The sequence below is a fragment of the Helianthus annuus genome, chromosome 12, assembly GCF_002127325.2.
Source record: "Helianthus annuus cultivar XRQ/B chromosome 12, HanXRQr2.0-SUNRISE, whole genome shotgun sequence".
Taxonomy (NCBI): domain Eukaryota; kingdom Viridiplantae; phylum Streptophyta; class Magnoliopsida; order Asterales; family Asteraceae; genus Helianthus; species Helianthus annuus.
Window position 1 is genome coordinate 80355028 of NC_035444.2, and position 23811 is coordinate 80378838.

Sequence of the window (23811 nt, forward strand, 5' to 3'; positions counted from 1 at the left end):
CTTTAGGCATAACCCAGTTAGATTTTTTTGTTAAATCTGATCATGTGACTTGCACATGAGGGCATACTTGTCTTTTCACTGTCAATGGACTATTTTGCAAATGTTTAATCTCTAGGGACTATTATGTAATATAATGAAAAAAAAAGATATATAATTTAAAAAAATTGTATTCTCTCTCTGACCAGTCTGACCTACAGAGCGCCACCACTGCTATCGGTCACACCTCCTCCCGTCGCAACACCACCGTCGGCCAACCCTTAGATGATTTTTTCTATCCAAATTTAATGTCTCAGTTAGTGATTTATGCAACATGATCCGCCCTTGTATAAGCCAACAGAGCCTCAATTAGTGGGTTGAACATGAACGCCCTGTTTGGGGGTTTCCAAAATCGGACTCCCGTAATCCAAATCGGTAGAATCCAAGGGTGGAAAGGACGAGTGAATACCTAAATCAAATGGGGGATGTCCGATTCATCCAGATTTGCGGGCACTACCACCTCCCACCACCACCTCCGACCACCACCACCATCATCAACCCACCACCACCAGTGATAGCGTCACAAATCAAACAGATCAGACCCTTCAATGAGTGCAGATTCGAGTTCTTTATCATTCTCCGACGAAGAAGAATCTGGGGGCCAAAATCCTAACATCAATTCAATATCGATCACTCGCTTGACGCCATAGAAAACTAGTAGTCTTCGATCACATTCAACTCTTCAATTGACGAAGAAACCCCATCGGTTGCTAATAATCACCACAAACCTGTCACAGAGATCACCAAGAATGAAATCCAAAGCGAAATGTGGAGAAATTCGTTTGGAGAGAGTAACAATAATGCGTCTGTAGCTTATGATATTCAAGAATAATAGTTGTTTTGTGAGTGATGGTGGAGAGTTGTTGGATTCTGTTCACATCTTGTTTTATTTTATGCTCTGCTGTACTCCTAACACACACAGAGAGACAAGTTTAGAGAGAGAAGAGAGAGTGTGTGAGCTTCAATTTTTTATATTTTTTAAATTATATATCTTTTTTTCATTATATTACATAATAATCTCTAGACATTAAACATTTACAAACTAGTCCCTGAAAAGATGAAAAGACAAGTATGCCCTCATGTGCAAGTCACATGATCAGATTTAACAAAAAAAAATCTAATTGGGTTATGCCTAAAGGACATAACATGCAAGATTTTAAAACATTAAGTACAAAACTTATCAATTTTAAAGACAAAGAACAACGCCTGTAATTTGGTGTAAACATAAAGGACAAAACTTGTAATTTACTCGTTTGTTAAAAAAGCTAGGCCAAACACCCCCTTAAACCCCTCTACGAATCCTAAAACCCAAAACCCTAACCCTAACTCAAGCTTCTCTTCAATGGCAATCCTGCAAACCCTCCGCACCTACGAGCTTCGTCTTCTCCACTGCACACTTTCACCCAATCAAGCCCCACCTCTTTCCACTCCCCTTCAAACCTCAATCCAAACCCTCCTCCAATCAATCGAATCAGGCCAATACACCAAAACCCTAACCCCCAATTCCGCCCCTTTCCTCTTCAATCTCAACAACCCATCTCCCCCATATTCCAATTCAATCACCAATCACATCAATTCGTTCTTAATTACACAAACCACCGATTCAACAAGCCCTGAAGAAAGAGCATTTCTTGTATTTCTTGTTGCAGTTTCAGCCTTTTTAGCTTTCATACAGTCGAATGTCACAGGGCCACCCGAAACATTGCCGGGTTTGTTTTCGGGTATGGCTAAAGAGGATGTGGAAGTTTGGGCAAGAAATGAGGTTATGGCAAGCGGGTCTGATTTGTTGGGGAAGTTTGTTAATTTGGAATATATTGTTTTTGCTAAATTGTTGTTGTTGAGTGTTAGAGATTATTTGCAACAAAATATTAATGTCGGTTTTGCAACGAGTTCATTGTGGTTGGCTAGGGTGTTATTGGTTCAGCAGAAGCTTCTTGATGGGCATTCGTCGGTTATATATGAGAAGTTGAAAGAGGTGTCTGCTGAAAGTTTGGGTCATTTCGGTGATTTGAAGAAAGTGGCGACGTATTGGGTGGGGGCGGAAGAAACGGTTTTGAGTGATATTGTGTCTATGGTGCATTTGGAATTGGGGATTATTGAGTTTAGATATGGGCGTGTTGATTCATCGAAGGTGCATTTTGAAACAGCGGAGAAGGCGTCTGGGCTTTCGCTTTCGGTTAGTGGTGCGATGGGTTTTCGAACTGTGCATCAAGTGGATCCGAAAGCGCAGCTTCGTCTTTTCGCGGATAGTTCGGGTTCTAAAACCGGTCTATCTGATGTCAACGGTTTTGTGGCGGATAAAGATCGTCAGGTTAACGAAGCGTCTGATGTGTTGTTGACTCCTAGGTTTTTAGAGCATAACAATGAAGGTTCCGGTAGTTTGAATCCGGTTCAACAAGCCTTGATTTTGGCGCAGTGTTTATTAATCGAAAAGAACACTCCGCATGATGAAATGCAGAGGTGGGATATGGCTCCGTATATAGAGGCTATCGATTCTCAGCCTTCGTCTTTGTATATTATTAGATGTTTCTGTGACTTGTTGCGTATAAGATGGGAGAAAACGCGTGGCAGAACCAAAGAACGCGCTCTTTTGATGATGGAGAAATTGGTTCAAGGAGTTTACGAGTCTGTACCTAACATTGCAGAGAGAATACGTTATTGTTTTTGTGTCGATTTACCTGCTATTCCGTCTCTTCGCAAGGAATATGCAGATCTTTTGGTTAGTTGTGGGCTAATCGGTGAGGCTGTGAAAATATACGAGAATCTCGAACTATGGGATAATGTTATCTTTTGTTACCGTTTATTAGAAAAGAAAGCTGCTTCTGTAGAGCTGATTAACACGCGTCTTTTGGAACGACCAAATGACCCAAGATTGTGGTGTTCGTTGGGTGATGTTACGAACAACGATTCATGTTACGAGAAAGCGTTGCAAGTTTCTGAAAACAAGTCCGTAAGGGCAAAACGGTCACTTGCACGCAGTGCTTACAACAGAGGAGAATACAAAAAATCAAAACTTTTATGGGAATCTGCGATGGCGTTAAATTCGTTGTACCCGGATGGGTGGTTTGCACTTGGTGCAGCGGCGTTGAAGGCTCGGGATCTTGAAAAGGCGTTGGATGCTTTTACACGAGCGGTTCAGATCGATCCTGATAACGGGGAGGCGTGGAACAATATCGCTTGTTTGCATATGACCAAGAAAAGAAACAAAGAGGCATTAATTGCGTTTAAAGAAGCGTTAAAGTTCAAACGAGAGAGCTGGCAAATGTGGGAGAATTACAGTCAGGTTGCAGTAGATAGTGGCAATTTCGGGCTTGCATTGGAAGCTACCCAGAAAGTGTTGACCTTGACCAACAATAAACGATACGATGTTAAGTTATTAGACAGTATAATGCTCCAGATCGAAGGGAAAAACAAAACCGATGATGTAGATTCTGTTGTAAATGGTGATGGTGAGTTGGTATTAGAAAGACGTCGAGAAATAGAGCAGTTAACCGATTCGATCGGTAAGATTTTGCAGCAAATTGCCAAAAGTGGTGGGGACGGGGAGATTTGGGGATTATTCGCAAGGTGGCATAAACTCAAAGGGGATCTGTTAATGTATTCGGAAGCGTTATTAAAGCAAGTTAGATCATATCAAGGATCTGAGTTATGGGTAGACAAGGAACGCTTCAAGAAATATGCACGTGCTTCGTTAGAACTGTGTAATGTTTTTGTTGAAAGTGGGTCACCTAAACGGGCTGAGACGCATCTCAAGAGCACTATTAAACAGGCTTCTTTGAGGTTTTCGGATACTGATGAATTTAAGGAGCTCCAGTCTCTTTTTGAAAAGTTGCAAGCGGTTTTGCAGGCTAATTCGGTTCCTTCTGCGTAAAAGAGGTGATGTTAATGGATTTTGAGTTCATATTCTTGATGTTGTCACTGATTTACTCTATTTATTTGGTGGTTTGTATGTGATATTAAAGATTTTTGCTTACGATCTTTTTGTTCCAACATGTTTGGTCGTTGCTTGCTAAAACCCTTGCCTTTTCCGCTTATTGATTATCGTGCCAGCAATTTACAGACGGTTGATAGGGCATCAATGATTTTACACACATTTACATCCTGTGGCTATTCATCGATGAACATAGCATTCGCTTAAAACCCTGATCCAACACAACCCTCCGAGTAGGGCTGCAAACGAACCGAATGTTCTACATACAAACCTATATGTCTATGAGACATACTCGGGGCTCGAGCAAAGAAAAAAGAACGTTAATCAATGCAAACATAACTTGGATTATAACTTAAAATCTAACAACATTTTACATTGAAAAGGCGAATAGAACAAAATGGATTGAGAAAATCACCAAACTTTTGAACCACAAGCTTTCAATTAAGCATCAAATGTCTAGGTAACATATAGTCTCCCTGAAATTCACAAGGCAAATAATAAGACAAACTCAGTCAAGTTAATATGATTGACGAGCCTGTATAAGAGAAAATATAGTAAAGTGCGTACCCGTATCAAAAATATTAACTGCATGGAATCACTTGCCACATCGCGGAAACAGCTTCAATACTATTTACAAGCCTTTGGAACCGGAATTTAATCACCTAAAAAGGAGAGCGGTTGTCTCATGCTGAGCTCGGCTTTAAGTGCCGGGAATTCCTCCAAATTATGTGACTCGCTCAAAATTGTCTGCACGTCAAGCATGTTTATTTTAAAAAACCCTAAAAAAAGCGAAGCGTTTTGGTTTATGGAAATGGGAATGAGTAGTACCAGTGCAGCTAGGTGTGCTTCTTGAAGGATATTTCCGTCAATTTCCAATCTAGCAACCGGAAACTCAGGAAGATGTCCCGACTGCTTCCTTCCAAGCAAGTCACCAGGGCCCCGTGAAAGAAGGTCCATGTTCGCCAGGTGGAAACCATCTGACGATTTCGCAAGCACCTCCAATCTAGGCAGACCACTGGCTGTTGACGACAAAAGTACACACTTCGACTTACGGGCCCCACGCCCAACTCGTCCCCTAAGTTGGTGCAGTTGAGCTATCCCAAATCTCTCAGCGTTCATCACGATCATCATAGAAGCTTCTGGAACATCCACACCGATCTCGATGACTTGAGTGGAAAGCAATATTTGCGTCTCTCCTGATCTAAACCGTCTCAAAGCTTCGTCTTTTTCATCGCTTTTCATTCTCCCGTGTAACAACCCGCAACTGATCCCTTCGAATCTGTTTGATATTACTTCCAGGTCAGCCGATGCACCACGAAGCTGCGGAAGTTGTTCTGATTGGTCGATAATCGGGTAAACTATATACACTCTCCCTCCTGAATCTAATTCTTCCCTCATCATCTGTAGTTAAAACCGAAAAAAAAAAAACATAAAATACTCGTTTTCATGAATACGATGGGATAATAGTAACAAGTACCTGATACACTTTTTCGAAACCCGTCTCATTTCCTTCAACCGCAAATGTATCAATAGATTTTCTCCCAGGAGGTAAATCAGTTATCTAAATCCAATTGAACCCGTAAGCACGCTAAAATACGCTAAAAATACATAAAAAGGAAGCAAGATAACATACTTGTGTGAGAGACATATCTCCGTACAAAGCTAAAGCAAGAGTCCTCGGGATCGGGGTCGCAGTCATAGCAAGAACATGTGGGGCCATACTTATTTCACCTTTTGCGTTGCCATTTGAAGTATTTTCAACCAATCTGGAAGTTAATGAGTTACAGTATAGCTGCAAGATTTCAGTAACAATATATTAATAGATAGCAATACCAAATTAGGGGAATTTAAACGAGAATATCTTTATTCTTTAACAATCGGTAAATAAAAAGTACCTTGCTGTTAAATCGACCTCTCTGGATCACACCAAATCTATGCTGCTCGTCTATCACAGCAATTCTTAGAGACGAGAATTCCACCTTATCAGCGATTAAACTGTGGGTCCCAATCACCATTGCAATTTCGCCACTTTGGAGACCCTGCCAGTAGAAATATTCCCTTGTTTAAGAAACAAATCAATGAGATATATCAAAAATAAGCAAATCGCAAACGTAACTATAAAAAACCACATCATGATGGTATACTCAAAAATCACGGAAAAGTTACGTCGTTGTATACGAATTCAAGTTATTCGAACAAAATTTACACCAAAACATATATAAAGATAAACACGACAGCCGTGTATTACAGCGAGTCAGTTTAAATGTAGATAAAAACACGTCGCAATGGTGTATTTAGAGATAAGCGCCGGGCTCTTTAAAAAAAGAATGGTTTAAAAAATGTTTAATACAACCTGTCAATTTAAAAACAACGTTAAGAAAAATTCACAACAAAAAACACGTCGCAATGGTGTATTTAGAGATAGGCGCCAGGATGTTTAAAAAACGAACGATTTATATAAAAACGTTTAAAACAACCGGTCAGTTTAGGAATAACATTACGAAAATTCACGTCGAAACTTGGATAAAAACTCGTGTGGAGCGTTGATATAAAAAACGAAACACATAAAAAATCATGTAATAGGAAATTCGTTAAAAACTCAAATGATAACTTTATTAAAGTTTAGGGGTTGTAGTTTGAATTGGTTAAAGAAAAAGGATGAAAAAAAAGAAAAATATATCTTAATAAGGTTGAGAGGCCAAACATTAAACTTATTAAAGGACAGGGTATAAATGAAATTATTCACTAAAAACAAAATTTATTTAATATAACAATTGTGGGTGCTATTCATAAGCACCCACAATTGTTATATTAATAATAATAATAATAATAACTTTTCTAGAGGGTGGTGATATGAGCTCAAACCTCACGGATTAGACGGGCCTTTTTGGCTGGAGTTGAGCCCGTTAGCAAAGCGACGGATGGTTTGCAAGGTACATCTTCCACATTCTCCAGCAAATTAAGGAGGAGATCGTGGTGTTGGATCGCAAGTAACTCAGTTGGAACCATGAAAGCCGCCTAAAAATTTATTACAAACAACCAGATAAACCGATGCTTCAACGTTTATGAAAAAGTTACCAATTAGGAGAGCGAATAAAACGAATTAAACCTGATATCCTGAACCGATAACCTCCATGCACGCCAAGAAAGCTACCACGGTTTTCCCGCATCCCACATCTCCCTGCAAAGAGACAGTAGGTTAAATTGAAATAGTACCTAGGCCTGTAAACGAACCGAACATTCATGAACTGTTCGGCGGGAAGTTCGTTTATTTAAATAAACGAACGAACATGAACAATATTTTTGTTCATTTTATAAAATGAAAACATGAACAAACGTTTGGTTCCTTCATTTATGTTAGTGAGCGTTCATTTATGTTCGTTCATTTATGCTATGCAGTTAATGCGGTAAAATATCGGATATCGGTCAAGGACCGATATGATAGTGAACTGTGTGAACTAATCCTAGCCCTTGATTATCAATACATAAGTGTAGATCAATGGCCAGGATTTGATCAGAATTTGATGATGAAAATACACCAGTGTATTTTACGATTTGATGATGTAAATCAATGGCCAGGATTTGTTCACTCAGTTCATAAATACACTAGTGTTCACTCTAGAACCCCACCCTATATATATAGCAATTTAACGATAACAATTCAGAGATATATTGGCTATGTCGGTCAAATATCGGTGATATATCCGTCATATCGGTCAATATCACTGATAATATTGGTACCGATATTCTAACCGATATTTACATAGGGACCGATAACCGATATATCACTGATATTAACTGCATAGCATTTATGTTCGTGAATGTTCGTTCATTTATGTTAGTTTAAATCTTAATCAACACATAAGTAGTTACAGTTATATAAATATAAACATTAAACGAGATGATTTACTACTTATATATAAATAGCTATTAGTAATTGGGCTTCCTAGTAATAAAAAGTGGGTTTTCGAATTGAACTTATCATACTTAATCAATAATTTATATAAAAGAAAATACTTTTTGATCGTTTATGTTTGGTCAATTATGTTCATTTGTGTTCGTTAATTATGGTCGTATAATTTTGTTTCTTTGTGTCCGTTTAGGTTTTAAACGAGCGAACATAAACGGACACAAACATGCTCATTTTCTTATTGAACGAACATGAACAAAAAAATGTGTTCGATTATATGTTTGTGTTTAGTTAAAGTTAAACGAACACGAACATGCCCACGTTCGTGTTCGTTCGGTTCGTTTACAGGCCTAATGGTACCATTAAAAATCAAGCAAATTACGACTTTTACTTAAATTTAGACCTGCAAAAGTCGGTTCATTGGCACTTGGCGTTTTAAATCCCAAATGATTTCCGAAACAGCGCTTAATTGACTAGACGTTAACGAATACGGTAGAGCCTTGAGGAACTGTTTGGTTAGAGGGCACCATTCTTCAGCAACTACCGCGTTTGTTACGGGGTTTCTGTACTTGTCTAACAATCCATCCTTCTCGATCCTCGTACCAACTCCTTCGAGCATTTGAAACAAACGGCCCAACTGTTATAAGTTTATACACTGTCAAAACCAAAGTAAAGAAAAAAAAAAGAACGAAAAAAGTAGTGTTAAATAAAACAACCTTACCTGCAGGTAAAAGAACTCATCAAATATAATCCTTTTGCGAGCTAAATCAGCCTCGTTAAAATTTGTTGGTTGGTGAATCCCAATATACGCCTGCATTAATAAGTAGCCAACATAGATTTTATATGCATTTAGGTTAGAGAAAAAAGAAAAAAATGGAAATTTAACAGACTTACATCACGAAGGCTCTTCAGTCCAAACATATGAAGAATATTCTTCGGAATAGGATCTATGTCAGGCGGCAATGCATCTAGAACACTGGAAGACATAAATGAACAAATGAATACGACTACAAATGTCTAAGGAAAACAATAATAGTACAGAAGCTACTTTAATAGCGATGAACAGGTGGAATTCAGAACCTTGCGATAATGTCACCAAGTAACTTTGGATTTAGACCGCCTTTCGAAGGATATATCGGATACGGCCTCCCTTCAGCACATGCAGATTCATCGTCGTCATCTCGTATTATATCAAGACTATATTCCCTAATTTCGTAATGATCTTTGGTACGCATACTCCTCACCTAAATTATAGGGACACCAAACATGAATTAAGAGTTATTTTCAATGGGTACCGCCTTAAAACTACAACCTGTGTAGTTAATATCCCGATATATCAGCGATATATCGGTTATCAGTCCCCGAGTGAGATATTTGGGTGCAAAATATCAGTCAGAATATCGATACCGATAATATCGGCGATATTGACCGATATATCACCGATTTTCTCGATACCATTCGTCTTTCTTCTTATTGCTGCTACTAGTGTTTTAAGTCTTAATTGTTAGTTGTTGGCGTTAAATGTTGGTGTTTTAAGTCTTCATCAGTTCCTACTTACTAAAATTGTTAGTGTTTTGCAAGTTGCAAAAGTTTAATTTTTTAATGATAGGAGAGTATACTGAATTGTTATGTTAAATTGCTATATATATATATAGCATGATATTAAAATTATCGATATCCCACCGCGATAACCGATATATCAAATATCGGTCTGTGACCGATATCCGATATTTTACCGCATTAACTGCTTAGACTATAACAATATAGAAACATATTAGTGTATGCTATGCAGGCACTTATTAACTCACCTTACCACTGACACAAACAATGTCTCCGGCTTTCTGCTTCTCTTGAAGACTATACAAAAAAGGTTGATACGTAAATCGTGTCCCACGGAAAAATTTCTTCAAGTGCAAAAATATTGTTCTCTTGCTTCCATTATTCTTTTCGGAAACTGTACAGGCAGAAGCTGAACCACTTTCAGCAACCTCACAACCAACGATCACCTCAAGAAATGATAGCGAACAACTTGCCTTGATTCCCCTACATTTCAACATCATATAACAAACATCAAAAGAAAGAAAAAAATACTTTTATATCACATAAAAGAGTAAAATGCCATTTTCGTCCCTGAGGTTTGGCCAGTTTTGCGACTTTCGTCTAAAGGTTTGTTTTTCCGCATTTGGATCCAAAAGGTTTGAAATCTTGCCATTTTCATCCGGCTCGTTAACGCCATCCATTTTTCTCTGTTAAGTCGGGTATTTCCGTCTTTATTGTTAGCTTAAAGGGCAATTTGGCTTTTTTTTCACGGGAATTTGGTCTTTTTACATAAAGTGAAAAAGACCGAATTGCCCTTTAAGTTAGCAAAAAGACAGAAATACCCCTGACATAACGGAGAAAAATGGATGGAGTTAACGAGCCGGATGAAAATGGCAAGACTTTAAACCTTTTGGATCCATATGCGGAAAAACAAACCATTGGACGAAAGTCGCAAAACTGGCAAAACCTCAGGGACAAAAATGACATTTTACTCAAAAAAAAAAAAAAACCTCTAACCTGGATGATATAACTTTTCCGATAAATATCAAGTACTGCCCATCATTGATCGTAATTTGTGCATTTTGTAGATCAGCGTATGTCCGAGGGAAATGACCCAACAACTTTCGTATCTGCATACACGTAAATTAAAATTTAAGCGATGACCACAAAAGAATACAAGGCCATTTATTGAAAAAAACCAACCGTATGAAAACCACAGCTTTCCAACTGACTGCATTTCTTCTTGCTTATTGCAGGCACACAACTGATCGGTTTATCAAGAACCAATTCAAATGGTGCAGTAGGATCATCAACAACACATTGAGGATCCGATTTCTCTTTATTTTGTTTAGTGAATGATTTCCCATTTTGGGTAACGGATGGAGAGGTTGTTGGACCCGGACTACCTTGATCTGATATACTTTCAATCTCGTAGGAAGAAAAACTGTTAAACTCGTGAGCTACGGAACCCAATGAGTCAAACAACATACTGGGGTCCACCACTGTTGAACCCATAGAACTATCTGAGGTCAAAATGCTATCGGTGTCGGGGTCATCTGAAATTCCGTCGTATAACTCTACTGGACTAGATTGCCCTAATATGATAGAAGGAAACTGATTCCGAACTAACGATGCATCAAAATAATATTTTTCTTGATCAAGTTGTTCGTCAAAACCGTCATGACACATAGCAGGGGATACCTACAAGCAAATGAGATGATTTTAAATTGATTTTTACTTAGAAAAGTAAAGCACAATGAGCGCAATTGATGTTACAGAAAAACACACCTTTGTGAACAGTTTCCGTCGGTTCCACCTGCTTGATCTGCCATAACTATCTACTATGTTAAACACATTCTTTGTTAATCTATGTTTAGATGGAGAGATATATTTTGATATATTGCATAATAGAAGACCATTAAACCTGCAAGAATTCGATAAGTTAGAACTTTGCCATAATTGCTCTGCTTACTCCCTACATATAACAAGAAGATTGTTATTACAGTAAATGCACCTCATTTTTCTACCCAAAACATGCCTATATCCTCGTGCAGCTTGCAAGATATTTGCACGTGCCAAGCATCTTTCACTTAAACACTGCATGCTAAAAATTTCCTTGATTAGAGAGAGAATAATATCATTCAATCTACTTATAAAAAAATATTCAATTGCAAGCGAAAGCTACCAATTACTAACGGATAACATGGACTTATAAAGGATGTCCATTCACTACGCTACATTTAGAATGAATGAACCATTTGCAAATAATGATCTCGTGTTTTTTTTCTGGCCATTGACACGTCAAAAACAATATGCAAACTTGGTTTAAAAAAGCGCGGAGCGCACAAAGCGACAAGGTCTAAAATCAAAGCGCAAATCACAAAAGTGGAGGGCTTTTCGTACGCGAGGCGCAAGGTGCTAATATATATGTTTTATATATCCTATAGGTTTTAGCATCCCTAACCCAAAATATATTTATAAATTAGGTTTATACATGATTTAATGTATAAATCACACGGTTTAATGCACAAAAAATACCTTCTGTACAAGAAGCGAGCGCCTCAGTGGGATTCTTTTTCCAAAAAAGCTCGCTTTTTGTGCTCTTTTTGTACAGAGCTCGCCTTATATCACACAAGGCGCAGCTCTTTGCGCCTAGGGTCGCTTTGCGCTTAAGGCACGCTTTTTTAAACCAAGTATGCAAACTCCATAAAACTGAAATAGTAACAAGGTGATAATGTGTACCTTGCTATAAATCTATTTGCAGGTTGAGGATTAATTTCTTTTCTCTTTTTAGAAGATACTTAAGCAGCTACCAGGAACAGACTATTAACATCAAGAAAATCATGAGTCACCATGATTGTAGCAAACTTAAAGCTGTTCTTCATCATGAAAGCATAATCATATTTCATAAAGAAAATCAATACTAATCTCAATGAAAAATCTGCAGTAACTCATGAAAGCCATTATTAAGATCAGATAACTTGGAAATTGAGAATAAACCTATTTGTTGAACAGACAGTGAGTCCGTCTTTTTTAATATAAAAACAAACAAACAAACACAATGTATAGATTGAACCTCTGTTGTCAAGGCTCACCCAGGCGCGAGCCTAGGCCCACTTTTCAGTCCCAGTGCAGCCTTCTCGTTTCACTTCAAGAGACCCAGGCCAAGTTCCGAGAAAATTTTGGCCGTAAATCATCTGAAACAATGATACCAACCCTAAACAAACCTGTAATCAACCTAAACTAGCCCTAAAGAAGCCTTAAACATGACTAAAACCACTAAAAATCGTATATTTATACCATACGCCTCGCCTAAAAAAGCCCTCGCTTCTAAAACGCCTTGTGCCTTGGACAGCTATGGATTGAACATGTGACATAGCTAATCGTAACATATGCATCCATCTCAAACCGATTAGAAATGATAGAATTCACCTCTGGATCCTATTTAGCTATAATCATAACACAATGTTGGACTAACATTTCAAATAACATTGCCCTATAATCTATCCATATCAAATTCAAATCATTCTATCTGAGCACGTGTAAATTAGGGCAAATAAAGTTGAAAAAGTAACGCGTGCATGAACAACAATATGACACAAACATTATCAATTAAGATGGAAACGGTAATCAATTTAATAACAGAATTGAAAGTGTGCAATTGCAGTTATGAAAAGGACCAAAACTTACAGCTTTCAGCTTCGATTTAACTGATAAACTATGTAGCAGTTGCGGACGACGAAGAGCTTATAATCTTCTTCTGTACAGATTCGAAATGGAAATTGGTAATGTAATTGATGATTATCAATAAAATTGATAGAATTATTGAAACGTGATTTGAACAAATTCACCAACACTTACTTGGGTTGGAATGAAACTGGGAAGTGATTCAGAACATTGAGACCGTCCTGGATAATCTAACATTAGGTAGGGTCTTTACCTTCTAAACAGGGCTGCAAAACGTTTTTAAAAAATATATCTGTTCACGAACACTTATCGAGCGAGATTTTATGTTCGTGTTCGTTTGTTAAAGAAATGAACTTGTCCGTGTTTGTTTGTTAAGGAAATGAACTTGTTTGTGTTTGTTTATTAATTTTAGGCAACGAACAAAAACGAACATTGATGAACACAAACTAGTCTTCATTTAACTAAACGAACGAAATTTCTTATTCATGTTCGTTTGTTTAATAAACGAACGAACACAAACGAGCTTCCCGTCGAACAGTTCACGAACTTTTCGCCAAACGTTTGATTCGTTTGTAGCCCTACTTCTAAATAAATAAGCATACGATATAAAACATGGTTATTGATTTCACTGAATGAATAAAAATTAAGAGTAAAATGCAATTTGCGTCTTTGATTGGATCAGGTCAATTTTTTTTAGAGTAGAGAGTATATGTACTTTACTAGGAGGTTTTGATGCTACCTTCTTGTCTCTTCGAGTTTTATTTATTTATTTATTTTTTTGAACGGTGACTTTATTTTTGAGTGACCCAATGTCATACCGCCTAATCGGCAGCCCTAGCCAAGTCTGCCCAGACTTACGTTGTCTTAACCGGGCCCGCGCTGGGTTGGCCAGACTTGGTTACGGCGTTCCCCGAAAACCGTACTGCCTCCACACGAGTTGCCTCGTTGAAGTAACAGCCGGATGAAAACCGGGGTGCGGCTCAGGATCGAACCCCCCTCGGTGGGTTTGTCACCATCATTGCCCAATATCCACCTCAATATGACACAAGTGAGATTTGAACTTGAGTCTCCATTGGAAAACCCAAGTCTCCTACTATGATTTATAGAGAGAGGATATGTACTATTTTTTATTCAATGAGCCACACTATATATTATATGATACCATACTTTACACGTTTAGAAAAAAAAAGGATTTTGAAATTGAGTAGGGATGAACATTTATTGGGTAACGTACCTATACGGCGATACTGGTACCGAATTTCCCTTACCGAATTATTTTGATGCCGATACTTTCGGTTCGGCACTGATATTTTACTGTTTTTACCTTCAAATTCCGGTACCGGTACCTAATTTTGGCAATATACGGCAACAGTACTGAATTATTGGTACCGAAAATATACTTAATAACATAAGACAAAAAAACTATTTAAATGATCTTGCTTTTTCTATAACAACACAATTTAGAAAAAAAAGAGTAAAGTACAAGTTTTATCCTTTATGTTTATATCAAATTGCAGGCGCTGTCCTTTAACGCAAAAGTTGACGAGATTTGTACTTAATGTTTCAAAATCTTGCACGTTATGTCCTTTAGCCCTAACTCAGTCAAACTTTTTGGTTAAGTATGGTCATGTGCCTTGCACATGAGGACATACTTGTCATTTCCTCTTCCTAGGGGTTATTTTGTAAACACTTATTATTGACGGAGTATATCTACAAATCTAAAAAAATATATATAAACTCTTTCTCTCTCTCTAATCTAAACCCACCACCACAACCTAATCTCTCTCAACCCACCACCACCACTACCACCCCACAACCTTCACCACCCCCACCTATCGACCACCCCAACCTTGCTGCACCAACCATCACCACCACCCCTGCTTGACTGCCTCCCTCTGCAACCCGCCGTCCATCACCGCTCCCCCTGCACCCGCCGTCCATCACTGCTCCCCTGCAACCACAACCTCCCCCGCCGCACCTAAAAGTCTGAAACAGATCTTGGAGCACAAGAACCATTACTCATCGTGTTTGAGTTTGTTTGTTCGATTGATTGTGCGTATAATGAATGATTTGAACTGAGTGTTTGTTTGTATAATTTGTGCATAAATCTGAAGCGATTGAAGGTGTATTTACTTGTTCAGTTGATTTGTATATGTTGTGTGAAGAACGAAGTTCATGTTCAATTACTCACTGTGTTTATTTGTTCAAAGTGTTTGTGTGCTCAATTGGTGGTGTTAATGGTGGGTTTTTAGAGGGAGAGGGGGGAGGATGTCTACGTTTTAGAGAGAGAGAGAGAGAGAGAGAGAGAGAGAGAGAGAGAGAGAGAGAGAGAGAGAGAGAGAGAGAGAGGATAGTTTGGGTGGAAAGGGGTTTTTATATATTTTATAGGAAAGGGGTTTATTTATTACATTAAGATGTGAAAAGACAACATTACCCTTATATGGGGTCCATATGAACAAACTTAACTAAAAAATCTAACTGAGTTAGGCCTAAAGGACATAACATGCAAGATTTTGGAACATTAAGTATAAAACTTGTCAACTTTTGCGCTAAAGGATAGCGTCTGCAATTTGGTATAAACATAAAGGACAAAACTTGTAATTTACTCAAAAAATATTTGCACGCATGGTTGTGCATTATTTAAATACAATAACTTGTGACGATTCAATTAGCTTGTGACCAATGTTTTTAAAATTGGATTGAACTTTTCAAGGATGATTGTGCAAGTTTATTTCTGGATACATAGAATGTCTTGCATTGGATCGGTTGAGTTTTATGATTCTAGTTGAACCGGCAACCTGAGTTTATAGGTTAGATCGACATTTAAGTTTAACTATTGTTTAGGTTTAGTCATTCCACTTCAACTTTGTGGTTGCATAAGAATTCTAGTGAAGAGATGTGAATTTGGTTGATTAGGAGTCCATACTATTATTTGATTATGTGTTGTGGGCCTTGTGGTAGATGTGACATGTAAAAAAAATGACACATAGGGGGGGGGGAGTCACTTTCACATTTCACACACAAGAACATCTGTCATGGGAATGTAAAATATGATGGGTAGAGTAATAAAAAAGCTAAAATAGAAATGGTGAGTGGAACTAAATAACTGGTTTGTATATTAATTATTACCTAAAAAATAACTTAGCCTTCACACATGCAATGGTCTTAATGCACCCCCGCCCTTCGCACTCTTGCATTGTGGTCTTCCATTCTTGAGTTGTCGACCTTGCAGGCTTAACACCCCATAAACACACTCATAAGAACTATGATAAACCATACAGTATAACCTGTGCATATAAAAATTCTCAACCACATATATATAAAATGCCCTTTGCGCTTTTGCGTTGTGGTGTTTCACTCCAGAGTTGTCGACGCGGTGGGCTTAATGCACCCTAAACACACTTATAAGAACTATGATAAACCACATAGTATGACCGGTGTATATGAAAATTCTCAACCACAAGTTCTTAAATGTCACTAATCAGTCATTAAGAATGCTAGACTTTTCAAAATCACAACATCATTAATTAATAAAATGATGACTATTGAAAGAATAATACCAAAGGGAACGAGTGTATCACTCAATTCTTTTAGAATTTTTCAGAACTGATTTTAAATTCAGTTTTTAAAATATTGTTTTGTCTCAAAGGGTTGAGATCCTGTACAAACAGTGCTAATTATAAGAACCGTAAGAACAGATCTGAACCATTGTTAATTTAAATCAAGGGTTGATATTGATTATAAATAAAACTCTTATAATTAAAAATTACTACTAACAAATTAGGGGTAATTTTGTAAAATTGCTAATCATTTGACCATTTTCTATTAAATACAAATTCCACCAAGGTTTTTTAAACTAAAATAACTTTTATATACTTCATTATTTTTTTTAAAAATATATACCATAAAATCAAGTATTTTTTTATCTTTAATATGAGTACCATATTGCTATACCTTTTTTGTATTTATAAAAGTGTTTTTTAAAAAAAGTTAACAAAAGATGTTTTATATTTGTGCTAATAAGGTGCTGATTATGTGTTAATTACAAAATAATACAAACAAACACCAAAAGTAGATATAATCAGCACATCTGGTGTGCTGATAATGGAGAACGATTGAAGATGTCGTGCTAATGTCGTTTATGTTGATAATGGAGAACGATTCGAGGACGATGTGCTGATAATGAAGAACGATTAATGATGTTGTGCTAATTATATAGTGTTGTGCTGATTATATTTTTTGTAATTATTTTTAATTAGTTATAAATAAATATGGTCAAAAAGTCTAAATTACCCCTAAACTAATTTTTTTATTGATGGACACTTGTCAATTATGTATTGGTTCTTATGGTTCTTACAAACTTAAGTGTTTGTATTTGATCCCATTCCTTGTCTCAAAACTCAAATGTAAGTAAGCTATACACAAACTAATGAACTATTCTAACAAGTTATGGCAAACAACTTCTGACTTTTCTATGCCTCAAAATAGTAAATCAATCCAAGTTATCACTAAAAGCATCTTTAATGGAAAGTTAGTTAGCTCATCCACAAGCTTATGCACCTACGGCACTGATGCCGTTCGTGGCGCATCCGTTAGTGGCCCTTCGTAGTGAAAGACAGCCGGATCAGTTGGCACAAAATGACCAGATCCTAACACCAGGAGAGATTTTAACAACTGGTCTAAAGCAATTAACTTCCTGATCGCGGTGAACAGATGCTTTGCGATAGCTTGTCGCTCCTTTGGGTGCCAAAGCAATACCAAAACCGGTTCCAAGCTGGTTATAAGTAGTACTTTTATGTTATATTGTTATTACAAAAGTATCGATGAACATCTAACATGTGCACAAACATTGTTCATTTGTAACAAATCCAAAGAGCTAAACATCAGGAAGTTGCTCTTAAAAATTATACCAAAACTAGTCAGACTAATCATTTAACTCGTTTAGACTACGCAAAGACAACATCATTCGGACCTTGACCGACGATAATAAGGGATCATCAGAACTGAATTCAAATTATACTACAATAAGTACATGTTATTGCAACAAGGTAGCAGTGTTTGAAATAACAAAGCTTCAACAGCAACCAACAAATATCAGCAGCAGGTAAATTATCAAACTTCACAATAGTAATATTACATGGTTGAGTTTATACTAGATTCTGTCAAAATCTAGTATCAAAGCCTTGATACACAGATCAAGAACTCAGTGCTGCTAGCTTCTGTGACAGAACACTGCTCACCTCATCTCCTTGACCCTGAAAAAACATACATTTACGTCAAAACGATGAAGCTTGCAAAACAGTATAAAGTCTTGCAGTATTTTTTATAAAAAAAATATTTGAGATTCTATAAATCAGCCTGAAACTGAGGTACAGAACACTTACCTTGCAACTCCTGTTGCTGGGTCCTACATATTTGGGTGTGTTAGTGCAAGAACTTCTGGGCAAGTCTGGATTTTTACGGCTGTTTGGGATAATGTTAGAATCTTTTTTAACAGTTTTGGATTCGTTACACCTTTCTGATCTCGGTGGGCTTTCGAGAGAGCTAGCGATAGCAGCATTCGTACGCCTTTCAAAGGTGTTGATTTCATCAACAGCTTCTTCTATGGGTACACATATCCGCTCTCTTTGAAAAAATATCACAACAATTATCACACTATAGTTGTACCATAATATATTAATACATCAACCTCTTTATACACCTATAAACTAAATTTCCTTTAGTAAGTTATTATCAACGGTTTCCTAACGATTTCTTTTAAATTGTACCTTGGCAATGATGTGTAGTGCCTATGAAGCGGAGAGTTTTTTCGTTCCTTCCCTTCCTGATCCTCAAGATCGGCAAATTGCTGCTTGAATCGTTCGATTCCACTGAAATTGGATAAAAGGGTGGATGTTTTCGGTTTTTAGGCGTCTAATAATAGTCGAACGATTTCTTACCAATTGAAATTTTAAAGAAAATATCTAATCTGACCTTGGATACATGAAGCTTATGTGTTCTTCGCCATGAAGGTACTCTTGCAGCATTTGTGGGTGATACTCTAGGATCTGTATGCGACGATAAATAATTAATTAACGGATGATAAGTAAATCAGAATTAATAAGATAACAAAGATCATATACTATGACCATACCTCCCTATAAATCAACTCTCGTACGTCATTCTTAGTTAATCTTCGCCTCTCAAACTCAAATTCAAGTTTCGAAATCGGCTCTTTGGATGGTTCAGTTTCCAAATTCGCTAGCCCATAAAAATACGGATCAGCTAAGGCCTGCAAATATAAAACATTTCACAATATCAATAAACATGTAATAATAACTTGAAGCATTCATCATGTTAATTACTAGAAAAGCGTAAAGTTTTACTAATGCTTATCTCTTCAGCAGATATGCGGTCTGCAGGATCAAATGCAATCAATCGTTCAAGCAATCGAAGTGCCAACGGATCAGCAGTTGGGAATTTTTGTGAGAATGGAATAGGGGTTTTCTTTGGCATGCTGTTTAAGTATCTTCTAGCCTTGTCATTTCGTATCTGTAGAGTTTTAACAACTAGCGTTATCCAGAAGCTAAAAATGTAATAAACTTTGGATACAAGTCTAGAACCGAAGATTTTAAACGAACCCTCGAAATGATTTCAGGAGAAGGAGAACCGAGCAAATCAGTGACGAGCTCCAATTGGTGCACAACGTTCCTTCCAGGAAACAACGGCTTTCCGGTTAGCATCTCCGCAAATATACATCCTATGCTCCAGATATCAATTGCAGGAGTATACTGAAACAAAATCCGAATTCAGTAACCAACACTCGAATATATGCGTATGTTTCAGATATTAAATGTTAACGAATATATGCGTATACGCTTACTTTAGAGAAAAAGGAGCCGCAAAGTTCAGGAGCTCGATACCATCTAGTAGCCACATAGTCCTGTAAAGATTTACAAATCAAAACATCAGCAAACCGTCAAAGATTTACGCTTCGATGAATGTTGACACACATACAGTCCAAAAAATTGCTGACGGGGTATCATCTAACAAAGCACGCGCTAGACCAAAATCACATATCTTCAACTTGCAGTCTGCGTTAGCCAGGATATTCTTCGGTTTCAAATCTCTATGAAACACATGTGCTGCAAAATAAAAAAAAAACAGGGCAAGTAATTAATTCAACATAATCAAATGATTAAAATCTTAATCCAGATCGAAACATTAAGAACAACAGACCTGTATGTATATACTTCAAAGCGCGAAGAAGCTGATACAGGAAAAACTGATGATGTTCAGGAGTTAAATCGTCATTAACCTTGATCACTTCATCAAGATCAGATTCCATCAACTCAAACACCACATAAATATCTTTAAACTCTCTTCTACAAGGAGGAAGCATGATATGTTTAATCTCTACAATATCCGGATGCTTAAGCAGCCTAAGAAGCTTAATTTCTCTCAGAATGCGAGTCGCATCCGAGACATGCTCGAACACATCATTAATCTTCTTAATAGCAACCTTTTCGCCTGTGTGCGTATCAACCGCAGCTGCAACAACTCCATAACTTCCTTTCCCAACAACTTCCTGAATCTCATACAGACTTGCTTCACCATACTCGGTGAAAAACTCCTTGCCAAGCATGATGATATCTGATTCTGAAAACAACATATAAGGTTAATTTATTGATCCTAATAAATAAAACCCCGTCCGTATTGTGTATTATTGATCAACTAATGTATATACGTATACAATGAAGATACAAAATGAAACATACCCAAATCATATATTAGATACTGCGTCAGTATTGCGTATTATTGATCAACTACTGAAACTTACTCAAATCATATATGGCAAATTGGATTTTATATAATCCCAACTTTCTCAATTTGGCCGATAATAATCTCAACTCGGTTATTTGCCCATAATCATATATGAAACTCACTCGATTTATGTAAAACTTACCTCGAAACGGTGCTCCAAACGGCTTAATTTTTGTTAATTGGAAGTTTAAACACCCGAATTGAAGCACCATTTTCGTTGTTTCGGGCAGTATTTCGAGGTAAATTTTACATCAATCAATTCGTATCCTCGTTCTAATCAAAAGCCTAAAACATCGGTTTGTAATTTGGAAAAAAAACTCAACTCCGTTAAGCTATTTTTAACACAGACTATTATCGGCCAAGTGGGGCAGTTCGGATTATTATCGGCATCGGCCAAATTGAAAAAGTTGAGATTATTTAAATCCAATTTGCCAATCATATATTGGATATGGTAAATAACTAAATATAATTACAATAAACCATAACTAATGTATTCTCTTAATATTCGATCTCGCTTACAAATAAAACATACTCATATCATATATATCTTCTAGTTATGATAATATTATTATCGTAATTCAGCGTAACTAATATATTCTCTCTTAATAACAGATCTACACACGAATAAAACATACATGTTCTAGCTATGGTAATATGATTACGACAGACAGACCGTAACTAATATATTCTGTCTAATAACAACAGATCTATGATCAAGCAGTAAGATGTACGAAATTTGAAAGAGAAAAAGGAGAAAAGAAGGAAGTGAACCTTGAAGATGAGCTTAGCAAGAAATTTTTCTCCGGCGGTGAATAAAGGGTAAAAAAGAATGGTGTTACTCCAATCAAAATGCGTCTGATTTTGCAGAGGATAGCAGCCACAAAGCCGAGAACAGAATAACATTCAAACCTACTAATATATACGGCTCAACCAAGTTGTTAAAGAATAAGTCTTTAGTCTATCTTTCAGCATCCGTTGAATTAATTATTTAGAAACACGTTTTCCTGGTTTTTAATCTATCTTTCAGCATCAATTAAATTCATTTTTATTTTTTTATTATATATTGTTTATGCTTTTCGTTTCTGTGTTTTTTCCACTTTTATTATGTTGTAATTTCCAAAGACACTTCTTTTGATAAATAATTATGTTATTATCTTTTTCTTTCCTTAACCTTTGTCTTTAATCTTATCTTGCTTTTGGTGGGTTTTGACTTTTGATTTTGATTGCTTTACTATTTTTGTTACTACATAAAATATATATAATTAGAAAAACATTAATTAGAGTTAGAAAATACTTAGAAAAACATTAATTAGAGTTAGAAAATACTTACAATTTAAAAAAAAAAGATATATATAGAAAAGTAATAATTTAATATGACGTGGAACAAAAGTTTATCTTAATAGGGATATTAGATTTTAATAATCTCAATTGTTTGTCATTGGCCGCCAGCAGTCTCAACTTTTAAAATAACTATTGACAGTCCTAACTATTAATGTTGGTCTCCAATGGACCCTGACTAACTGACACCTAACGCCCATATGAGATCCTGTCGCCGGCAAAATGTTTTTGGCAAGAAAATGGTTCTTAAAGGTCTGATCTAAGGTTACAAAGATGTTTGAGACGAAAATGTTGAGTTTTCCGGCCAAAGAGTTTTTCGGCGACCTCAATAATTGATGCTTTTACTAGAAAAGGTTCCTAAAGGTCCGTAATAAGGTTATAAAGAGGTCTGAGACGAAAATGTTGAATTTCTGCCAAAAAAGAGTTTTTCGGCGACCTCAATAAACGGCAAAGAAAATTACGTGTAAACTCATCCTTCTTGAGGCTATGTCCAAGGTCAACTCCTCGACCACTGTGAGACCATACCCCCTGATATGCGAGAACCAGATGAAATCCGTAAACCTTCGCCCCCCCCGTCAGGTTCGAACCCGGGATTAAAACCCAAATTCATCCCTTCATCCAGATGCCCGTCGAAAATGATCCGAGCAGGAATCGAACCTATATTTTCACTAGAGAAGAGTAGACCTCTTACCACTAAACCAAATTGAAAACACATCCAAAGGTTATAACTAATTATGTTAACAATGGACCATGAAAATGGCACCTTTAAAATTGTCCACACAATCAAATGTCAAACGATTGTTTACAAAATTTTGTCTTTTATGTTGCTTAAATTTTGTCTTCTATTTTGCTTTTGGCCTTTTAATTTTTATTGATTTATTATTTTTTAGGGACTTAGATTGTTTACATTTTTAGTGTTTTTTTTGTGAGTGATTGTCTTTTTATTTTGCTTTGTCTTGGAGATTTAGATTGTTTTTGAATATTGAATAAACTGCTAAAATAGTTTATGAGGTTTAGTCATTTTTGCCACATTAGTTAAAAACTTAAACCTTTTGAATCTGGGTTCCAATGGTTTCAATTTTGTTGGCATTTTTATCCAAAAACAAAATCTTATCAGATTTTTCAGTTAACATTCAACTTTTTTTTTGTCTTTTTCTTTATGTACGTTTTTTTGTTGGTCTATATTTTATTTGGAAATGAGTCAGGTCAAATATAATACGTTTTCACTAGGCGATATAAATTCGAGTTACTTTACGTTTCGACTTTGCCCCAACGCGTGGAACAATTCTTTAATGTAAAAAAAAAAACTATTTTCTTACGTGTTTATCTTTTAGTACGTTTCATTATAAATCTAAGACAGTCTACGTTTCGACGTACATTTTCTCGGTAATGAATCAGGTTAAATATAAGACATTTCCATGCTTATTTTTATGTGCGTTTTCAGTTGGTCTACGTGTGACGTAAATTATGTTCGAAAACGAATAAACTCAAATATTTAATGGTATAAGTTTAAGTTACTTTAAGTTTCGACGCCATCACAACTTGCGGTGGGTCTAAATACTAGCTA

At 36.6% G+C, this 23811-nt stretch overlaps 3 protein-coding genes across 10 annotated transcripts; 1 reads left to right on the forward strand and 2 right to left on the reverse strand.

Annotated features, from left to right (window-relative positions):
• The first annotated feature begins 1318 nt into the window (after window positions 1–1318).
• On the forward strand, window positions 1319–4051 carry LOC110912018 (tetratricopeptide repeat protein 27 homolog). The gene has a single exon (XM_022156678.2). It carries the CDS (start codon window positions 1379–1381, stop codon window positions 3905–3907), a length of 2529 nt encoding a protein of 842 aa, XP_022012370.1. The 5' UTR covers window positions 1319–1378; the 3' UTR covers window positions 3908–4051.
• Window positions 4052–4275: 224 nt separating this feature from the next.
• LOC110912019 (ATP-dependent DNA helicase homolog RECG, chloroplastic) lies at window positions 4276–16473 on the reverse strand. Of its 8 annotated transcripts, none has more exons than XM_035981111.1 (23): window positions 16233–16469; window positions 14338–14449; window positions 13278–13369; window positions 13107–13176; window positions 12493–12613; window positions 12159–12239; window positions 11431–11513; window positions 11205–11340; window positions 10620–11117; window positions 10434–10546; window positions 9686–9920; window positions 8958–9121; window positions 8772–8853; window positions 8599–8688; window positions 8281–8514; window positions 7077–7148; window positions 6833–6985; window positions 5863–6006; window positions 5601–5759; window positions 5445–5528; window positions 4796–5368; window positions 4535–4714; window positions 4276–4443 (listed from the first exon to the last, which is right to left on the reverse strand). In XM_035981111.1, exons 7-22 carry the CDS (start codon window positions 11433–11435, stop codon window positions 4622–4624), a joined length of 2835 nt encoding a protein of 944 aa, XP_035837004.1. In that variant the 5' UTR covers window positions 11436–11513; window positions 12159–12239; window positions 12493–12613; window positions 13107–13176; window positions 13278–13369; window positions 14338–14449; window positions 16233–16469; the 3' UTR covers window positions 4276–4443; window positions 4535–4621. The 8 variants fall into 8 exon arrangements, with proteins under 8 accessions (XP_035837004.1, XP_022012372.1, XP_022012374.1 ...); XM_022156680.2 differs by having other exon boundaries at window positions 11431–11520; XM_022156682.2 differs by lacking the exon at window positions 12493–12613.
• Window positions 16474–18090: 1617 nt separating this feature from the next.
• Window positions 18091–21937, reverse strand: LOC110912020 (mitogen-activated protein kinase 9). The gene is made up of 11 exons (XM_022156685.2): window positions 21678–21937; window positions 20322–20741; window positions 20100–20227; window positions 19966–20025; window positions 19724–19873; window positions 19479–19634; window positions 19237–19374; window positions 19077–19150; window positions 18872–18973; window positions 18488–18728; window positions 18091–18358 (listed from the first exon to the last, which is right to left on the reverse strand). Exons 2-11 carry the CDS (start codon window positions 20725–20727, stop codon window positions 18299–18301), a joined length of 1515 nt encoding a protein of 504 aa, XP_022012377.1. The 5' UTR covers window positions 20728–20741; window positions 21678–21937; the 3' UTR covers window positions 18091–18298.
• Window positions 21938–23811: the final 1874 nt, after the last annotated feature.

Excerpts from the sequence above, each read along its gene's own strand:
- LOC110912018 (XM_022156678.2), top strand. The coding sequence starts at position 1,379 with ATGGCAATCCTGCAAACCCTCCGCACCTACGAGCTTCGTCTTCTCCAC.
- LOC110912019 (XM_022156679.2), bottom strand. The coding sequence starts at position 11,519 with ATGCAGTGTTTAAGTGAAAGATGCTTGGCACGTGCAAATATCTTGCAA. Across the intron at positions 11,341-11,430 it reads GTTTTGGGTAGAAAAATGAG|GTTTAATGGTCTTCTATTAT; the intron begins GTGCATTTACTG and ends GAATTCTTGCAG. Across the intron at positions 4,715-4,795 it reads AAGCACACCTAGCTGCACTG|ACAATTTTGAGCGAGTCACA; the intron begins GTACTACTCATT and ends CTTGACGTGCAG.
- LOC110912020 (XM_022156685.2), bottom strand. The coding sequence starts at position 20,727 with ATGCTTGGCAAGGAGTTTTTCACCGAGTATGGTGAAGCAAGTCTGTAT. Across the intron at positions 19,151-19,236 it reads GAGAGTTGATTTATAGGGAG|ATCCTAGAGTATCACCCACA; the intron begins GTATGGTCATAG and ends CGTCGCATACAG. Across the intron at positions 18,359-18,487 it reads CCAGCAACAGGAGTTGCAAG|GGTCAAGGAGATGAGGTGAG; the intron begins GTAAGTGTTCTG and ends ATGTTTTTTCAG.